Source organism: Microcebus murinus, chromosome 6 (assembly GCF_040939455.1).
Source record: "Microcebus murinus isolate Inina chromosome 6, M.murinus_Inina_mat1.0, whole genome shotgun sequence".
In the NCBI taxonomy this organism is placed as follows: domain Eukaryota; kingdom Metazoa; phylum Chordata; class Mammalia; order Primates; family Cheirogaleidae; genus Microcebus; species Microcebus murinus.
This window is the reverse complement of record NC_134109.1, coordinates 26,162,016-26,183,007: the sequence shown is the minus strand read 5'-3', so window position 1 is coordinate 26,183,007 and position 20,992 is coordinate 26,162,016. Positions and strand designations below refer to the sequence as shown.

The 20,992-nt window shown below is 38.1% G+C and overlaps 1 protein-coding gene across 13 annotated transcripts in view; it reads left to right on the top strand.

The window, feature by feature from the left end:
• The window catches only part of TTLL5 (tubulin tyrosine ligase like 5), a 278,632-nt gene that overhangs the window by 195,419 nt on the left and 62,221 nt on the right, over positions 1-20,992 (top strand). For all 13 annotated transcript variants that reach the window (XM_012742399.2, XM_012742392.2, XM_076003842.1 and 10 more), the window contains 2 exons: positions 4,610-4,805; positions 20,696-20,910. In XM_012742399.2, coding sequence (XP_012597853.2) covers positions 4,610-4,805; positions 20,696-20,910 — 411 coding nt within the window. The remainder of the gene's footprint in view (positions 1-4,609; positions 4,806-20,695; positions 20,911-20,992) is intronic.

The window sequence follows — 20,992 nt, the reverse complement described above, 5'->3', positions numbered from 1 at the left end:
GCTCTATATACCCTATTCTAGAAATAATGTAAAACTATTAGATGATATTTACAGGGCATATGTACAATGTTTTAGTATTGAGCAAAGACTAATATAAAAACACTAAATTTTAGAATGAATCTCAAAATTTTGGTGGGATAAGAAAATGTATTACTAGGAAGTCCGGATGGCCGAGCGGTCTAAGGCGCTGCGTTCAGAAAATGTATTACTAATAAAATAGAATTAATTGAGGTTCAAGAATGGGAAGGAATTTTGGATGGACATGGAAACTATTAGATGCCTTAGAAAGGAATATTTAGATATATAAACTTAGGCACCAGAAATCAGGGAAAGCCCAAGTTATGGTACACCTGGCCTCCTCCTTGTCAGTTATGATATCACTTGTATACTGCAGACCCCAAAGGCTTCTGCTTTAAGTGTGAGATACCGTGGCCTGAATAACACCCACTGTAATTCAAAGCAAGCAAGTTTCTTGTGGCACTTATTACATTACACAGCTGAGCATTCCTGCCCCCACCCAGTGTTGCACTATAAAAATTCCTGCCTCTTTACTAAAAGCCTCTACTTGCTTGAGAAACTTCCTTTTGTGATTTGGAGACTGGGCTTATGTTACTGATGAGATTAAAAACAGATTTCATTATAAAAATTTATGATGTTCCAGTCTGTTCAATATGTGTGCAGTTGGAAGAACATATCTCTTCTTATGTGAAGTCCCTTATTTGATCTTCTCTTGCCCACTGTCTTAACTCTTACACATCCATAGAGCCCCGTCTCATGTTCACACAGCTGAGAACCTGTCCATGATCATCCCCACAAAAGGAGGCCTGGCTACAGACTTGGGTTTCTGATATACAGCACGAAGGCATTAAAGTGAATGCCTCCTGGGGATATTTGTTATTAAAACAGCTTTTAGCAAATAAAACTAATCTACCTAGCCAGTGAAATCAATTCCAATACAAGCCTTATCATTATATAAATACTCTAATGTCTGATCTCTGAGTCTAGATTTCTACCTATGGCCAGAAGCTTCTATAACCAGAAAACCAGGAATGGAAGCAGAGTCACTGTCAATGAATTTCCTGACCTTTGGTCCAGTTATCATAAATAATAGCTTTATTCAAAGCAGTACCCACCCTAATTGGTGTGGAATTCTCAAGGTTACTTAGCCAAGGCAGTTCCTGCGTTGTGTCCCTTCCTGTCCCTTCCTTTTGTGTTCATCTGTTCACTGGATCAGCCTACTCCTGCCTTAACCCTGGTTACCTTTCTCCATGCCCCACTTTCCGCTCACAGCTCACTCAGTTCCTTTAGCTATTTGTTCCATTTGGGGTGTGTTATCTTCAATAAGCTTTTCTCTTCCCTTACTAATGAGAAGAGATAATAGGTTCCTCTGGCTTTCCCTTTCCTAACTATGTAATCCTGTTTTACTCCCACTCAACACTGTACTTTATGAATAATGTTAACAGTTATTAATGTATTAAGGCACTTATTTATATTTAATCAGTGCTCAGCCACATTTCTCTATACCTCTGGGAGCCCCTTGAGAAAGAATGTATTTTCAACTTTCTAATAGCATGTACATTGAAGCATTTCAAGAGGGATCACTGAAGATCAAATGTCGTTCTCAAAAAAAATTAGCAAATAAGCTCTGAGCTTTTGGGTACTGTTCTCCAAGAAGATTAGCTGATGGTGTGTAATTGAGCAAGTGAACTGTGGGAGCCAAACTATGGGAGAAGATGAGCAAGGGATATGACATGTCAGAGGTAAGATTATGTGGTAGAAAACCTTTCATCCATGGACTTCAGAATACATTGCACAGACTTATCATTAACTAGGGATATGGAAATCTCTTTATTTGAGAGAGAATGGGAAACCAAAGCAGAGGCCTGAAATGACCAGGTTATAAAGAAGGTCACATGCAAGAGAGGAGCATGGATTTCTGAGCTCAGCAAACATTTCACTTTGCTCCCTCCCACAGTGCTCTGTTGGGTCACTGGGACCCAGGCTATAAATAACCAGGTGGCCTTTAGGTCACCACTTAGGAAGGTCTGTATAACCTCACCCAGTGTTGCTGCACCTCTCTCATTGAAATGACCATTAATGCCAAAGGAAAGAATAACACGACGATTTAAATCCATGTGAATGCTCTCAAATTATTAATAGGTTTGTTTCATTTTTCTAAGCCCATTTTGGGGTAAGATGGTTCACTATGAGAGTCTTTTTTTTTTTTTTTTTTTTTTTGAGACAGAGTCTCGCTTTGTTGCCCAGGCTAGAGTGAGTGCCGTGGCGTCAGCCTAGCTCACAGCAACCTCAGACTCCTGGGCTCAAGCGATCCTTCTGTCTCAGCCTCCCAAGTAGCTGGGACTACAGGCATGCGCCACCATGCCCGGCTAATTTTTTCTATATATATTAGTTGGCCAATTAGTTTCTTTCTATTTATAGTAGAGACGGGGTCTCGCTCTTGCTCAGGCTGGTTTTGAACTCCCGACCTCGAGCAATCCGCCCGCCTCGGCCTCCCAGAGAGCTAGGATTACAGGCGTGAGCCACCGCGCCCGGCCAAGAGTCTTTATAATGTTTCTTCTATGTATAATTTTCTTGCTGCTGTACTTCAAAAAGAAAAAAAAAAATACAGAATAGTTAAAGAAGGTCCAGAGAAGAATAACCAAAAATGTTGAGAAGGACTACTAAATAAGGCTGTTCTCAAAATAAATGGGGACTTTAAAAAAACTATATTAAAATATATGTAACATAAAATTTACCATTTTAACCATTTTAAGTGTACAATTCAGTGGCATCTAGTACATTTACACTGTTGTATAACTATCACCACCATCTATCTCCAGAACTTTGTCATCATCCAAAATGGACACTCTATATTTATTAAACAACGGCTCCCTATTTCCTAGCTGTTGGCAGCCACCATTCTACTTTCTTTCTCTAAAATTTGCCTATTCTAGGTACCACACATAAGTAGAATCATATAATATTTGTACTTTTGTGACTCACTTATTTCATTTAGCATAATGTCTTCAAGGTTCTATGCACATGCTGAGGAATATGTCAGAATTTCCTTTCTTTTTAAAGCTGATTAATATTTCATTGCATGTAGACGGTACACTTTGTTCATTCATTTAATGATGGACATTTGGACTATTGTGAATAACGGCTACTATGAACATTAGTGTGCAGTTATCTGTTTTAATTTCAATTTTGATATATATCTACAAGTGGAATTACTAGGTCATTTGGTAATTCTGTGTTTAACTTTTTTTGAGGAACCACCAAAGTGTTTTCCACAGCAACTGCACCACTTTACATTCCCACCAGTAGTGCACGAGGGTTCCAGTTTTTCCACATCCTTGCCAACACTTGTTATTTTCCAGTTTTTTGTTTTGCTTTAATAATAGCCATCCTAATGGGTGTGAATTGGTATAAATGGTGACTTTTCTACCTGATCTGCAAGGGGAAATGTAGAAGCTTGTAGTTACGAAGATTTCTATTACTATGTATACAGACATGGTCACCAAAATCTAGAATTTAAGAATTTAGGTAAGGAAGATAAAGTATTTAACAGACAGCATAGCATAGGTCAAAAAGGCCCTTTACCAGGATGATTGTCAGCCTGGATAGGTACCATATTGAGGTAAATTTGTAATAATTAAAATTGTCTTCTCATACCAATTATGTTACCCAGTGATGAGGACATAAGCTTAAATATAAATAGCTTCTAAAAAAGATTTAGATACTTCACTAATGTGTGGTTTAAAAAAAAATCAAGAATTCTGTGTAATTCACCCCTTTGGTTGTTTTGTTTTTTTTTTTTTTTTTTTTTTTTTTTTTTTTTTTTTTTGAGACAAAGTCTCACTTTGTTGCCCAGGCTAGAGTGAGTGCCATGGCGTCAGCCTAGCTCACAGCAACCTCAAACTCCTGGGCTCAAACGATCCTCCTGCCTCAGCCTCCCAAGTAGCTGGGATTACAGGCATGTGCCACCATGCCCGGCTAATTTTTTCTATATATATTAGTTGGCCAATTAATTTCCTTCTATTTATAGTAAAGACGGGGGTCTCGCTCTTGCTCAGGCTGGTTTCGAACACCTAACCTTGAGCAATCCTCCCGCCTCGGCCTCCCAGAGTGCTAGGATTACAGACGTGAGCCACCTCGCCCGGCCTACCCCTTTGGTTTTGAAGTTGATGTTAGAAAAGATGATCGCGCCTCTCTTCTTACCTTAAATTAGCCTATCAGCCTGCATTTGAAGTTCTCTAGAGACTCTTCTTGGAGGTCCTAGTGGCAATCACAGGGGATTGAAATAGCTATTTCAATTATTTAACATCAGCATATATTTCTTGTAAATTGACCATGTGCCAGGTCTTATGAGAAGCACTAGGAATAGAGTGCAAAGCACTGTCCTTGTCCTCATGGAGTGCAAAGCACTGTCCTTGTCCTCATGGAGCTACAGTTTAGTGGGGAAGTGAGCTAATTTATCACACAAAGAGATTTGTAATTCCATACTGTGTTTGGTTCTATAAAGGAAAAATACTCAAAACATTTCTCTCCTTTCCTTTAAATTGTTCCTATAACCACTCAAAGAAACACTACTTTCTTTTCTCTTCAGGAACCTCCAAACAGATGGCTTTGCCTGGGAGGGAGAGGTAGAGAACAACGCATATAGCAAGGCTACAGGGGTGGTCCCCCAGCACAAGTATCACCCCACAGCGGGCAGTTACCAACTCCACTTTGCCCTGCAGCAACTTGAACAGCAAAAACTTCAGTCCCGCCAGCTTCTGGATCAGAGTCGAGCCCGGCACCAGGTAAATCAAGATAAAGCTTTTCCATGTGCTATTATCTTCCGGCTGTTGGTGATTGATTGATTGATTGATTGGTAGATAGATAGATAGATAGATAGATAAGATGAATGAATGAGACAAGTAGGATTCATTTTCCAAAAGGTTACCAGTGCCACCATGGCTTGAATGGTTCAACCAGTGCCTACTCTGTCAGTACCCTCAGGGAAGAATTGTCCTGGAACCATAACATTGGTTTTGCTGAAAAGTGGTACTGAACCAGTGTTTTGATATGCATGGTCTTTCATTTGAATGTTTCTCTACAAAATCTCGGTTGTGGTATTTACCCTTCCTGATGTGTGATCTTAGTGCAGAAACTTCCCATAGGGTCTTATCCCAGATAACTAAAAGCTAGCATTTTAAGCATCTTTATTTCTAAATGTTCCACTTTCTTACTTTGATAGGCTTGGGATATGTAAGTAAATATTAATTCTTCATGATCTATCAGGGTTTTCAAGGAAAAAATAACTTGGAAGTTCTTCTTATAGGAACTGGTCATAAGTTAGGTTGCTGGTCTTCAGCTGTTTATTCAATAAATGTTTATTGCCTGTCTGTTGTGTGCTAGGCACTGTTTTAAACAATGGAGCTGTAAGAGTGACCATACCTACAAAAATCCTTGCTGTTCTGGAACTTACATGTAGGGAAATGTTGATTCTCTACTCTCAGTCTATAAAAAGCCAGAAACTCCTGAGTATATGTGTGAGGGAGCTATGGAAGTATATTGCACTAGTATATCAGTATGGCCCCAATTACAGAGAAAGGATAACCTCACAAAATTCACATCACAGAGAGTTAAATTTTTTTTGATGAGTCAGGATTGTCATTAGAATCAGTTACCATGTTCTATATTAGGGTTATTGGGCTGAATTATGCTGATTCTATGAGCTTCCCTGATATTTGGCTATATGAAGAAATGCTTTACATCAGTTTGATCTCCTGTCACTTCTTTCTTGTAGAAATGTAGTACACAGTGTGCATCAGTTGGTGCAAAATTAATATTCACTCAATGATTAAGGCAGCATTTCCCAAAGTTTTTTTTCCCCCTCTAAATAAAATGATTGTTATTATGTTCTATATCTTTTCTTTTCTTTCTTTTTTTTTTTTTTTTTTTGAGACAGAGTCTCGCTTTGGCTAGAGCCAGGCTAGTCTCGCCCAGGCTAGAGTAAGTGCCATGGCGTCAGCCTAGCTCACAGCAACCTCAAACTCCTGGGCTCAAGCGATCCTCCTGCCTCAGCCTCCCGAGTAGCGGGGACTACAGGCATGCGCCACCATGCCCAGCTAATTTTTTCTATATCTATTAGTTGGCCAATTAATTTCTTTCTATTTATAGTAGAGATGGGGTCTCGCTCTTGCTCAAGCCGGTTTCAAACTCCTGGCCTTGAGCAATCCGCCCGCCATGGCCTCCCAGAGTGCTAGGATTACAGGCGTGAGCCACCACACTGGGCCATGTTCTATATCTTTTCAACTACCATCCATAATAAAATATGACCTTTTTTTAAATTTCAGCATAGTTTGTCACTTGATCATCTTATCTGTGGTTGTGTATTCTGTACATTATATTAATTTATCATAATTGAGAAATTTTAAGTGTAGGCATTTGTGAAATAGTTCTTTAGCCCATTTTATGCTGGAAAAAAAATCGAGACTTCTTAATCTGGAAAGCATAGAATATAGCATCTCATTTTGATCACCACACTGCCCTCTGTCATGTAGAAATTTCTTCATTTAGAAAATGTTGGAGGCCGGGCGCGGTGGCTCACGCCTGTAATCCTAGCACTCTGGGAGGCCGAGGCGGGCGGATTGCTCAAGGTCAGGAGTTCAAAACCAGCCTGAGCGAGACCCCGTCTCTACCATAAAAATAGAAAGAAATTAATTGGCCAACTAATATATATAATATAAAAATCAGCCGGGCATGGTGGCTCGTGCCTGTAGTCCCAGCTACTCGGGAGGCTGAGGCAGGAGGATTGCTTGAGCCCAGGAGTTTGAGGTTGCTGTGAGCTAGGCTGATGCCATGGCACTCACTCTAGCCTAGGCAAGAAAGCGAGACTCTGTCTCAAAAAAAAAAAGAAAATGTTGGAGCAGTAGAAGCATTTAAGCCAGTTTGCATTTCCCAATTGCAGATACAAATACGTATCTTGGATTTTTTAAATCTGTGTAAATTTCTTAAAGCTTTTTAAACTTCTGAACTCCCTGTCATTCAGAGTACTTGAGAGTGCCACCTTATCAGATGCTGGATGGTGGAGGCATCACTATATAGCCTTATTTCCCTTATGTTAGTTTAATCTGTGACTTTAATCTAGACAGTACCTTTTAAAACATGCTTTAATATTTTTAAATGGTGGATGATTTTTAAAAATGGAGATTTTTGAAGGGCATTAAAGTTTGAGGGAAGGAGGGGCAGTTTTGCTGATTTTTACTTTTAGAAACTGCTTCATTTTTAAGTCCTTCTCATACTTTTGATTATCTTCCAACAGCTAACATTCCTTTGAAAATTCAGAGTACTGTACTGCTATTCTTGTGTGGATCTTTTTTTCACTGAGGATTATACTGGTTTAGTTTCACTGAATTATGAAGTATATGGAAAATATGTTTTTTAGAATCTGTCAGAATATCTGTCGTAGGGAGGAGGCAGAACTCCCAAGAAGGGAGTTATCTCATGTCTCCTGGAGAGGGAACAGAAAATCATTCATCATAATTTTATGTATGTATATAACATCATTTTATGTCTTCCCCTAGTTCTTCTAAGCCACAGCTGATTTGGGTAAAAATAAAAAAGGGTTAAGTTAAAGGACTGTTGGGGAGAGCTAAAGAAACTATTAATAAATTCTGTTAGCTTGAAGAGTTTATTACTAACAAAATAGCAAATAAGATATTAAATATTCTAACATGCAGAATACTTAAGTACTTAGAGCACTTTATTTCAGAGGGAATTTAGAATCAGTCCACAATAAAAGTAAAGCCCTGCTAGACTTTAAGCCAGGCGTCCTCAAACTACGACCCACGGGCCACATGAGGGTGTTTTTGCCTGTTTGTTTTTTTACTTCAAAATAAGATATGTGCAGTGTGCATAGGAATTTGTTCGTAGTTTTTTTTTAAAGTATAGTCCGGCCCTCCAATGGTCTGAGGGACAGTGAACTGGCCCCCCTGTTTAAAAAGTTTGAAGACCCCTGCTTTAAGCCTTTGTTTTTAACTTAGTTGTGCTAGATCTGACCATTAAAATTATCACCAAATTGTTTATTAAAACATGGTTTGCATTCTCAGTATGTCCTGTATTTCTGTCCTTGGGTTAATCCTTTAGATAAAGATGATAGTTCTCTAATGAACTCCTTGCATTCTGGATTCATTTTTCTAAAGTGTGGGTAGCCATTGGTGTAACAATTTGGTTAACCACCTGTTTGAGAGCAGTGGGTAAAACTGAAATCTAATTTACCTAGCATTCTTCCATAAGAGAGACCTGTTTATGCAATATGATGTTAAAGGAGGCCTTATATTTGTATTACATTGGATTATACTAATTATGTTCATGAATAGCACCTTTCATATGGTGACCTAATAAATGTTGGGAGAAAGATCATGCAGCCTTTCTCCCAACACATGCAGAGGAAGTTCTCCATCCTTTTGTGTCTTCAATCAGAGCACTTAGATATCCAGCTTATTGAAGGTGTTAATTTCTGATTAAATTCTGATTCAGGATGTGAATTTGGAAGTAAGCATCTCTCACCATTCATGCATGAGCTTTTATCTTTATCTCTGTCTAGAACTGCACTCATGAATCAAGAAATTGTCTTGCACTGAATTCACCCCTGGAAAAGACTGATCCTGTAACATGAGAGTGAGAGAGGAAAGTCACCCAGAACCATTGGCAGAGGTTTCCAGGGACAGAAATACAAGAAAATTGCTGTGATCTAATACATTTGAGAGCACAATATACAAAATAAGACAAAATTGAAACTATGAGCTTTTGGGTAAAACCAGCAGTTTGAAAAACATCTTAAGTCAGACCAGAGGTTGACAAACTTTCTGTAAATAGCCAAACAGTAAATATTTTAGGCTTTGCAGGCTATAGGGTGTCTCGTGAAACTATTTAACTTTGCCATGGTAGAGTTAAAACAGCCATAGACAATATGTAAATGAATGAGTGTGGCTGTCTTCCAATAAAACTTTATGTAACAGGTGGCAGGCTGGATTTGGCCTGCAGGTCCTAGTTTGCAGACCCCTAGTCTAGAGCAACAGAACCATTTGAAAGTTTCCTCTCTTCTGATTCATTAGGTTTGGAGTAGGGGCTCAATTATTTCCACTTCTAGAAGTTCCCAAGTGATGTTAATGATATTTTTCTGGTGACCATACTTTGAGAACCATTGATCTAGAGGGAAAGATTAAAAATTTGTCTTCTTATTTGTTTTCTGTCCTTTAGAAGGGAGACAGGATGTGTTAAAACTTAGTGTTGCCCTTATAAAATTTCAGGCAATAATTTTTATAGGAACTTTGTTGCCATCTTTTTCACCCCATCCACCACAGTCTCCTCATGAATAAGTAACCAAAATACCTCCTTGCTCATTCTTCTTATCAGGGTACATTCTGCTCAGCAGTCACTGTTCCCAGGATTCAAGTGTTTTGGAGGGCAAGAGATAAATAATGGGACAGATTCTTCCCTTTTTTTTTTTAATAATAATGACCATCACTTACTAAGCATTTACTGTGTTCCAGCACTATTCCAGGTAGTTTATATACATTAAGTCATTTTAAAGGAATTTCAGGATGGTTGGGATAATTACAGAATCTTGATAGTTAGGGATAGCAAAGTGAATCTGTTATAGATTGGTATATCCAGATGTGTGTCTTCTCCCTAGTTTCCCTCCTTCTCATGCTGGCTTGTTTTGCCCCTGAAGGAAAGGCAAAAAAAAACTTTTCTTTCAGCTGAGTTGGGGGACTTTCTCAGCCAACAGTGACTACTGGTGACATCAGCATGAGTAGCTCTCCACGCTGGGGTCTGTGAGGAGGGCTACACCGGCAGTGAGGCCTGACTGACCTGATTGTAATTGCCGACATTGAGCTGATGTTATTCTTGGCGCAGGACAGAGTGATTACTCAGTAGTTTCTGTTAAAGTGATCCTTTGTTAAACTTCTGCTCCCACCCCACTCCCCCGTTCCTTCCCTCCCACTCTCTACTCTGCCTCATCCAGAGTGAAAAAGAGCCCAGAAAGCAGAAAAATTAAGGACATTTGATGGCCAAGGCAGAACTGCTGACGTTTCTTTGAAGAATAATGGAGGAGAGGAGCGATTTTAAATTCATCTTAATTCTTCACTGGTTTTGTTCTCTTTCTAAAGCCCTTCAATTTTTAGTAGACTTAATTTTCAACATTAGTAAGGTAACTCAAGGTAGGAGAAAACTGAGTGAAATTCCTATCATCCTTCCACCTCATGTTTTTACTCTTCCATTCCCACCATGCCCAACTTTACCCGGCTAATTTAGACTCAGTAAGGCCAGCAGAGTCTAATGTTTCCATAAACGCAGGGCTGGCGGCAGCTCAGTGTTCACATCAAGGGGCCTTAAGTATGCTAGTAACATCTCCCGTGCCATGTGTAAGGAGCTTTTTGCTAATGGTATGTGTGTAAACGCACAACCCCACAGGTGTGGAAAGGATGCCCATCATATAAACCCAACCACATCTTGTTATTTTGCTCCTAAAAGTTCATTGCATATGTCTAGAAACATTTCGCCCCCCTGCAGGAATGAATACTGTTTCTCCAAGCCTTCAGCTGCTGTGAGTTTGTGTTGTGGGGGAGGGGAAAGAAAGAGAAATTCAGCAGGCACTCAGTCTTTTTTCAAACAGCCAGCAATAATGTATTAGCTCCTCAGCATGGCACAAAGAGCAGCAAACAGTCTAGCTGCTTAGAAGGTGTCTTTATGTGTCTTTATATTGGTATGTTAGAGAGGAAGTTTGAACTGGGAGCATGAGAGGGGAGGAATTTGTGTGTGTGTGTGTGTGTGTGTGCTTAAGTTCTGGAGCATATTGACTTGAATGTCATAACCTATTGCTTCTTTGGTTTTTTGTTTGGTTGGTTGATTGGTTGGTTGATTGGTTGGTTGGTTCTTTTGTTCTATTTTATTTCTCCTCTTGACCTTATCAGGAGCTTATATAATACTTAGCTTTTAGTTGTTACTGATTTTCCTAGGACCATTTGATTTAGATTTTGCCAAACCAAACTTGTTTCTTCTTACCTAATAAAAATACATTGAAAATACATGAAATAATACATGTGAAACTGCATTCAGTTGTTTTGGAAATAGCCACTCTGTTAGACAGGCTTTAGAAGCAGGTACTCCTCAGTTTAAGTCTTGCCTCTGTCTAGTCTATGAACTGGGACAGGTTATTCAAACTTCTTTGACCCTGGTTTTTCTTTATCTCTAATATGGAGATGATACTATACACCTGTGGGTTATCATAAGGCTCATAGTCCTTGGGATGTTATGTTACCACATGTCAAGTACCGAAACAGGCATTTTGTTTGTATTATCTCATTGAGTCCATACAACCGCCCTCTTATTAGCCCCATTTTACAGACGAAAAAAACAGAACATCATTTATGTAATTATCTCAGGGTCACACAAATAATAAATGAACTAAATGATCGTGCCACTCTACTTCAGCCTGGGCAACATAGCAAGACCCTCGGCAACTACTAACAAATAAAAGAGAAAAAAGTAATCATTCTTACAGCACACGTATATACCAAAAAATAATAATAATATTATAGATCCTATCTCTCCAATCATTACTTTGTCCTTTCAACCCTGTTATTACTGACAATACTATTTTAATTTTATATCTATGACAGGTGTTTTTTAGAAGACTACCAGGACACATGACAGGTGTCTACAAATGTGACTACCACGGATGACACTTTTGCTTATTAATTCATGTTATGCTTACCTTTTCAATACCATATAAATCTGATTCTTACAGAATTCCTACAGTATAGATATTAGTTCATTATGTTAATTCATTACTGATAGTAACATAAGTCCCCTGGTTATCATCAGGTTGTTTTCTAAGGTGCTGCTAGAGGAATGTCCTTCTGGAATCTTAGAGGAAAATGGATGTATAGTGAGTGCTTCCTGTGTGCCAGGTGTAATATTATATCCATTTCACCGATGAGGAAAACTCATGTTCATGGAGTTTAAGTAACTTACCCAAGGTCATGCAGCTGCCTAATTGCAGAGATAATATTCAAAACAGGTCGGAGGGCTTCCAAAGCCTTTTCCCACTCTACCAACCTCCTCTATGATAGAAGTGACTCTTCATTGTCTTTTTATTTTACACGTTTACTATCAGTCAGATAAGGCATTCTAGCTTTATTGCTGCTACATACTCTTATATATGTAAATAGAAAGGGTCAGTGTAATCAGAACTCAGCTAGGTTATGGGTATTAAGAAGCAACTGTTAATGTACCAGCTGCTTAGGATTAATCTTGTTTGTTGTATATCATTAAAATGTGATTTTGCTATAGCTACCCTGGTGACCAGTTTCATTCTCTTCCCTCACTCTGTGACCTATAGTTTGTTTCTGTTTGTAGGCATATAAGAGACTCACAGCAGTAACTGTGTGAGCTGATGAAAGACCTCATCTTTACACATGAAGAACCCATCCATCTGAGATGGGTGCAGCCCCAGGAAAAATGCTTAATGAATATGACAGGTCTGTGCAACATATGCCCAGTAGGCCAACCATGTTGCAATTCTAGGCCAAGTAAAACAAATTATACATTTGAAAACAGAGACAAGTTACATGTTTATAAACTCAGAATTTAATTTTGTAAGGGAAACTTAGAGATTGCCTTTTACTAATTATTTCAAGATACAGACACATTATTAGGAAAATAAGGGCTCTGACATATGAATAATTCCCTGCAACTACTAGCAAATAAAAGATAAAAGAGACGATTTAAAATGAGACTATGAATTCTCTTTTTTTAACCAGTTGAGCTCTCAGTCTGGGATCATTACTGATCTTTTGAGGTTATCTTTGTATACACGTGCACACACACATTCTTTAACTTTTAAGATAAGTACCAAAGATTTGCTTACAGACATTTTTTCAACCTTTCCTTCTTTAGAAAGAGAATGATCTTGGAGCAAAGGAAATGAAATCTGTCTTTTATATGAATCTGATGAAAATTGTATGTATTACTAGGTTTGCTTTAGATTTGCTTTGGAAAGGAGATTTGATTTAAATGGATTTGTTTTAGGTATGTTTGCTTAAAAGGGTGTCTGCATAACACAAATAAGTCAGCATAGTATAGTGGGGTTCTTAAATCAGACTCCATGTGTACAAATCCCTTCTTACTACTCAATAGCTGTGCAATCATGGACAAATTGCTGAACATTTTCCATGCCTTAGTTTCTTCTTCTGTAAATGGAAGTGATGAGACATGCCCCAAGAGAGTGGAGGGTCAGATGGGATAATAACAGAGAGTGCACTTAGAGCAGTGCTCATCTGTGGTAAAAGCTCAATAAAAGTTAGGTGCTCTCATTATTATATATTGCCCTTTTTTCCATTGTGGTAAAAAACATATGACATAAATTTACCCTCAACAATTTTTATATATACAATACAGTATTGTTAACTACATGTACATTGTTGTGCAGCAGATTTCTAGAACTTTTGATATTGCATGACTGAAACTCTATACTTGTTGAAAAACTCCCTGTTTTTCTCTCTCCCCCAGCCTTTGACAACTGCGATTATATTTTTTGTTTCCTTGAGTTTCATTACTTTACATACCTTATATTAAGTGGAACAATACAGGATTTGTCCTTCTGTGATTAGATTATTTTACTTAGCATAATGTCCTCAAGATTCCTCCATGTTATAGTATATCACAGAATTTCCTTCTTTTGTTTTTTCATAGTACTGTGTTTTAAAAGATTTTCTTCTTTTTTAAGGCTGAATAATATTCTTGTGTGTGTGCATGTGTGTATGTGTGTGTATATGTACACATATACATCACATTTTCTTTATCCATTCGTTCATCACTGGGCAATTAGGTTACTTCTACATCTTGGCTATTATGGATAATGCATCAGTGAACATGGCTGTGCAAATATCTCTTCTATTATGTATTTCTTTTAATTTTAAATATACATAGCATTTTAGTTAAACCCCTATGCCGGAAGCAGAAATTGGTGAAAATGATATTTAAAAAGGTGTCTTAGGAGAAGCTCAAGGTTCATAAAGTATTGATTAGCTACATTTTAATAAAAACTAATATTTACTTATTTGAACAATTAAAAATGGTATACAAATTAATTTGTTAAGAGTTGCTAAAGAGAGATATGAGAAGAAAGACTAAAGAGAGTGATTTATTCTTTAAAATATTATCTGTGTAGATTGTTAGCATGTTTTTCCAAAGGTGTTGATGTCTTATGAAAAAGAAAAGAAACAACATTAGCATCAAATTATGAGATAGCATTTCATGGCATACAAGCTGTTTCCTCATAATAATCAAAGGAAAGATAAGGAAATTAATCTTATCAAACATACTTACTGATGGGAATGTAAATTGCTACAGCCTATAGTGAGAGCAATTTGGGAATATATTAATATATGAAAGAGTTTTGAAGCAGATGAATAAGAAGACTTCTGATCTAGCTATTCTACTTCTAGGAAATTATTTTAAGGAAATGATCCAGCATATGTGAAAATATATAGATAACATGATGTTTATCACAGCACTGTTCTTAAAGAACAAAATAAATTAGTGACAGCCTGAATATGTGTGTGTGTGTGTGTGTGTGTGTGTGTGTGTGTGTGTGTGTATGTGTGTGTATGGTGTTTCAAAATGGAAGCATAAGATTTTGAGGGCCTGCTTTTTTTCCACTCAGAAATTTATTATGAACATACATATTTCCATAACTACAAATATAGTTGTAGTCATCGTGTCAATTTATAGCATTCTCCTATTGGTGATTGGTTAAGTAAATTATGATAAACGATAATAGAAAATACACAGCCATTAAAAACAGTGATCTAGATCTACCTAATAGGAAAAAATACTCAAGATAGATATTTGAAAGAAAAAAAAAAAACAGTTTCTAATACATTGGGTATCATATGATCCCATTTTTGTAAACACACAGAAGTACAAATATATACATTATTTATGCATAGAAAAATGTCTAGGTGTTAACAGGTTATCTCTGAGAGTAGAATTAGAAATGACTTTTAGCACTGTTTTCCTTTTTCTAATGAACATGTATTAAAGAAATTAAGGTGTTTCCAAAAAAGGAAAAAAAACCTTTCAGTCTGCCAATTGTGTGTGTGTGTATATGTTTGTGAGTTTGTGAGAGATCAATGTTCAGACATTGCTGGGCACTGAGGGAGATGTGAAAGAAATGGAAAGCAAAGCAGTCTATGATCAAATGAATCTAAACTTGCCATAAGAATATCAGCCTCTATCAATGTATGACAGATTGGTTCATACATTGGTTAGACGGAGGGGCAGGGCTGCTAATGAAGAAGGTCATCTGGGCGATGTCTTAGGGCAAGTGAGTTTCACTGGGTTTTATGGTCATGGGCTATAGCCCTGGCCCTTATCCAGCTATCTCATAATTAGGCTTTGTTTGTCATGTCACACACCCCGCCCAAGATAGTTCAAGTGTCTCAACACTATTGAAAAACCAACTCAGAGATTACTGATGTTATCTTCAGTTTGATTAGATGAAGGAATCTGAGGTTCATGAATATATTTGAGTATCTGGTTATAATTACCTACCTTCGGTGTTTCTCAAATGTTAGCAAGTACTTAGGGACTGTCTGAAGCACACTGATTTCAATTGGCTGGTGAATAATAGTTTCAAAATTGTTCTGCCCAGGTAAGTACCTGTATTTACATCCTTTAGACTAGGTCATCTGAAGTAGTAAGAACCTCGTTTCCTACTAGCTAAAGGAAAAGGAGCTTATTAATTGATTTTAGAAATAGAAGGGTATACCAGAGGATTTCTAGTATCTTTGGCAACTCCATGTCCTGTCTCAGGTATTTGTGTGGTTGGTCTCTCTGTAAGAACAGTAGCAACTTCTGGGTTTCTGCCCCAACCCTGTTGGAGTCATAATATAGCTCTGTGCTTTGTAGCAATATCAGAAGTTGTACTCTGTTGCTCTTGCTCAGCCTCCAGTCTTGTCCCAGCTGACAAACATTGTGAATGGAAGACAGCCAAGAACTCCACACAGTATGAAACAAAGGCCTTTTGGAAGCTTACTTTTGCCAAAATAGAAACAGCTACCCTCGTCCTCATCTTGGCCCTGAGGTATTTACAGCATCCTAGGGTTGTACAAAACTTGCAATGTGATTTTTGCATTGAACAGTTCTCAGCCTGGTTGTAGGAAAGTGAGAGATTAGTGGCTTACATGCTCAAGAAAATGCACCATCTCAGTACTTTAGCTGCCAGAGAGAAACATACTAGAAGTGGCTTTGTATACTATATAATGGGAACTTTATCGAAGTTAGGACAAAATCTAATGTGGGGAGAATGATACATAGAAATGTTTGCTCTTCAGAAATCAGAGTAAGGGGGGCATGAATCTCCTCAAATAGAGATTATCATTTCCTACTTCATCTCCCTGAATTCTCAAAAAATGAATTTACAGAGTTATTTCACTATGAAGAGACATCCAGCTCCAAGAAGTCTGAGTGAAGCCTAAAAGGAGTGTTTTTCTGGAAGGAATTTTAAAAAATCCTCCCAGAATGTAATCTCTGAACAGTATTATCTTTCTAGTAAGAGAGCCCAGATCTTGCTTCCTCAGAACCTTCCAAGTTGCAGTCTGTGTTCTGTCTATCAGAAATTCCTCCTTCCCACCCACGTGTACCCTTCTGTTGTGGGGGAAGGAGGGCCTTTCCAGTCTGTTGCCTGGGGCCAAGCCAACCCTCAAACTGTGGTTTTCTGAGTCTCTTTGCTGTAATATGGCTGTTTCCCACACCCAACAAAGAAGCAAGAGTCATGTCCATGGTGACCAGGTCTTGAGTAGAGACCAGTGCTGACACAGCTCTCTCCTTCCTAGGACATTGACAGTGGTGCAGCCCCCATCCCTGTGTTGTTAATATTGTAAATCCAAACCTCACATTTCTTAGAAATATAGAGAAAGAACTTCATATCATTCTTCTGTCCTTTTATGAATGAATATCAGGACAAAATAGTTCCTGTGATCTGTAGTGGGTGGAGTTGTAGGATTAGGGCCAGTACAGGCTATGGGGGGCTGGAAGAGGCTGATTTCTGCCACTGGTTTAAACACATTCATTTATGTCTGCTTTTAACATTGCCTGAGTGTTTGCCTGGTGTTCTTAACAGATTTAATTGCTTTAATCCTATCCCACTTAGCCTTGGCTTTCATTAAACACCTGGGGACCTGTCTACATTACTGACTCTTTGGAGTTCCAAATGGTGTACAATTGTAATCATTTCATTATCTATTCAGTATATTAGAGTATCATCATCCAACCACAAGTCACAACCTAGAATGTTTTTGCTATATTTGGAAAGAGTATCTGCTTTCTGAGATGCAGTACATTTCTGTTGTATTGAGGCTTAAGCAAACTTGAATCTGTGGTAGATTGGGAATTCTTTCTTTTACCAGTTAAGATTCCATTTGGCTGCATGTAACAGAACTCCCTCTCCCTGTTCACAGCTTAAACAAGTTAGAGGCTGCTTTTCCCCCATATGGTTAAAAATCTAGAATAGACTCTCCCAGACTCTGTGATGCCATCAGAAACCCATACTTATTCAGTCTTTATCCTCTTCAATTCTTAGCTTACCTTAATAATCCTATGCCTGTCTATCTCTAGCTAGAGATCCATGTTCTTAGAGGAAAGAACAGTAAGTAAACAGCAAAAGGTATGTACCAACCAAGTCTGCCCCCTTTAAAGAATTTCCCCAAAACTACACCCAGAAACTTCTATTTATATCTCATTGGCCAGAATATATGTCACGTGGTTATCCTTGGGTACAAGAGAAATTTGGAAATGTAATTTTTCAGCTGGGCATATATTTTTACCCAAACAAAATCAGGGTAATATTATTAGGAAGAAAGGGAGAAGTGATAGTATCCAGCCAGTAAGTTCTAACTTATTTTATTTTGCTGTTTGAAGTAAACAATAATCTTATATAGAGTATCAATGTCTAAGGTCCTACCACAAAATTTGCATCTAGGAAGGTGAATTTCTTTTTGTTTGGGATCTGCAGAAAGGCTAACATATTTTGTGGCTGAATGTGAATTAGTAACAAACAACATACTAGGCACTGTTCAAAGTCCAGAGAATGGTCCTTTTACAAGATTACATCTGTATGTAAATATATATTTGGCTATTTCCTTGTATGGGAATTTAGTTGATGAATACTTGGTGTTTTTTCCCATTATTTTCATTTATTAAACACCTGGGCTTTCTACGAGGCACTGTTGGTGAAACAAAAATTAATCACATACATAATCCAGCCATTTCCTATGTGTATTGTCTTGAAGGGAGAAAAAGTACATACGTAAATGGCTATAATGCAAAGTAGAACATACTAACTGTGATAAGACACATAAAAATAAATTTAAATTTTTCTAAGTGTTTAGAAGAGTAAAAGATTATTTCTGTCAGAAAGAATTGAATAAATATGATCTGGGGAACCTAAACATATGTTTTCATTTTAAGAGTTTGCTTTCACAGCTAGTGAGCATCATCATAAGACTAGAAAAATATGTTGGAAAAAAATGTGTAACCAACTACCATTCACAAATGATTACTGATAGGTAGGCTTGCATGTCATGCCATCCTTTGGTTCCTTAATAGACTGAGGTAGTGATTTGTGAAGGAATGGAGCATTTGTTGAGCGTCTACTGTGTACTTGTCTCTTAATTTATTTCAGGAAACTCTTATTGAATGTCTGGGCTAGGGGTACTTGCAGGATCTTCATTTACTCTCCAACAATCCAGCAAAGTGATTTTAATTGCTTATGAGAAAGCTGAAGCTCAGAGAAGTTAAAGCAACTTGAAAGGATCACCCACTTTGTGACAGGGCAGCATTTGAGCCCAGGCACATTTGACTGCAAGCCATGTTCTTTTCCATTTACTCTGGATCTCTCTGCCTTTCACTGATGACCTAATCTGCTTTTGTAGCCTGTGTTGAACAGTTAATTCCTTCTTTAACCCAATCTAATAGGGAGTCTTATACCCAGCTTGTTGAAATTTAGGCTTCATTTGGATACTTTTGACTTGTACTGAGTTAATTTGTTACTGGCTTAAATGTCATTAGAACTCGACTTCCTTTTGTCTTTTTAATGATTTATTTATTTTTGTACTGTGTATTGTTATATACACAGTACAAAATTCAAAAGATACAAATGATATGTAGTAAAAAGTTAGTTTCCCTCCTACCTTGACCCCTGGCTAGCCAGTTCTTCTCCATGAAGTCTACCAGTTTTTTGTGTATCTTTCCAGAATTGTCCTGTGCAGATACTAATGTGTGTGTGTGTGTGTGTGTGTGTTGGTGTATACATATATGTTTGTATGTATTCTTTTTTCTTTCTTACAGAAATGAGAGCTCACTATGCTCACTGTTCTCAACTTGCCCTTTTCATTCATGTTTTTGTTTGTATTTAGATGTCCCAGAAAAAATTTGGAAAAAAAAAAGAAAAACTTGATGGATTAGGAAACATAGTTTTCACCATGGCAACATTTGTTGAATAGATGTTCTTACTGATGGCAGTTCACTCACAATATTAAAAATATAATTCATGCTGGGCGCAGTGGCTCACACCTATAATCCTAGCACTTTGGGTGGCCAAGGTGGGAGAATCACTTGAGGCCAGGAGTTTGAGACCAGCTGGGCAACATAGCAAGACCCTGTGTCTACAAAAAGAAAATTTAAAAAGTAGCATTGTGTGGTGGCTCTAAGTCAATAAGGTATTACTACATCAGAATTCTAAATTAGTTCTGGGCATGATGGCTCACGCCTGTAATCCTAGCAGTCTGGGAGGCCAAGGCGGGAGGATCACTTGAGGTCAGGAATTCGAGACCAGCCTGAGCAAGAGCAAGACACTGTCTCTTATAAAAACAGAAAAAATTAGCTGGGCGTGGTGGCACATACCTATAGTCTCATCCACTCAGGCTGCTGAGGCAGGAGGACTGCTTGAACACAGAAGTTGGCGGTTGCTGTGAGCTAGGCTGATGCCACAGCACTCTAGCCTGGGTGACAGATTGAGACTCTGTCTCAAAAAACAAAAAACAAAAGAATTCTAAACTAGCCCTCAAGCCCATAATAACCAGGTTTGGTTCCTTGTTCCTGTTCCAGCCTCATTTCTCCACTCTATTTGCTCACAGTGCCCTGGCCACACTGACTTCTTCCCTATCCTCCTACATGCAAACCTTTTAAAGTTCACAGTTTTAGAGTGGGCTGGAATGGAGTCAAGCTTCCAGTTAGTTTTAGTCTGTACTCTATTTCTAGTGCTTGATACCCGGTAAGAGACATTCATTAAAAATTCGTTGACTTTAACAATGAAGGAAACTAAGACTGAGAGAGACCAAATGCTTTCCTGATTCATTCACAAGCACCAACACATATTACCTAGATGCTCTGATTCCTAGCCCAGTGTACTTTGAGCAAGACCATCCCAACTCTCTGCTTTAAGGGATTCCTCTTCTCTGAATCTAGACCTGCACTAGCGACACTAGAGAAGTTTTTCCTTTAAAAAAAATGACTTTATTTAACGGTTCCCCTTTTCTTTTTGCCCCCCTTCAGGATTACAAACCAGTTACATGTAACGAATGGGTTGTAAAGAGGATCTCCATCAATCTTTTTTTTTTTCTTTTTCTTATAGGCAATCTTTGGTAGCCAGACACTGCCTAACTCCAACTTATGGACAGTTAATGGTGCAGGCTGCAGAATTTCAAGTGCCACAGTTAGTGGCCAGAAGCCAACCACTCTGCAACAAAAAGTGGTGCCACCTCCAAGTTCTTCCTCCTCCCTGGTCCCCAAGCCCCCAACCAATCACAAACAAATGCTCAAAAAGGCAACATCCCAGAAGGCTTCCAAGTAAGTTTTCTATAATCTTCTATTCATTTTCTTTGAGTTATATCAATTTTAAGCTAATAGTACTCTATATATGGAGCCTTGA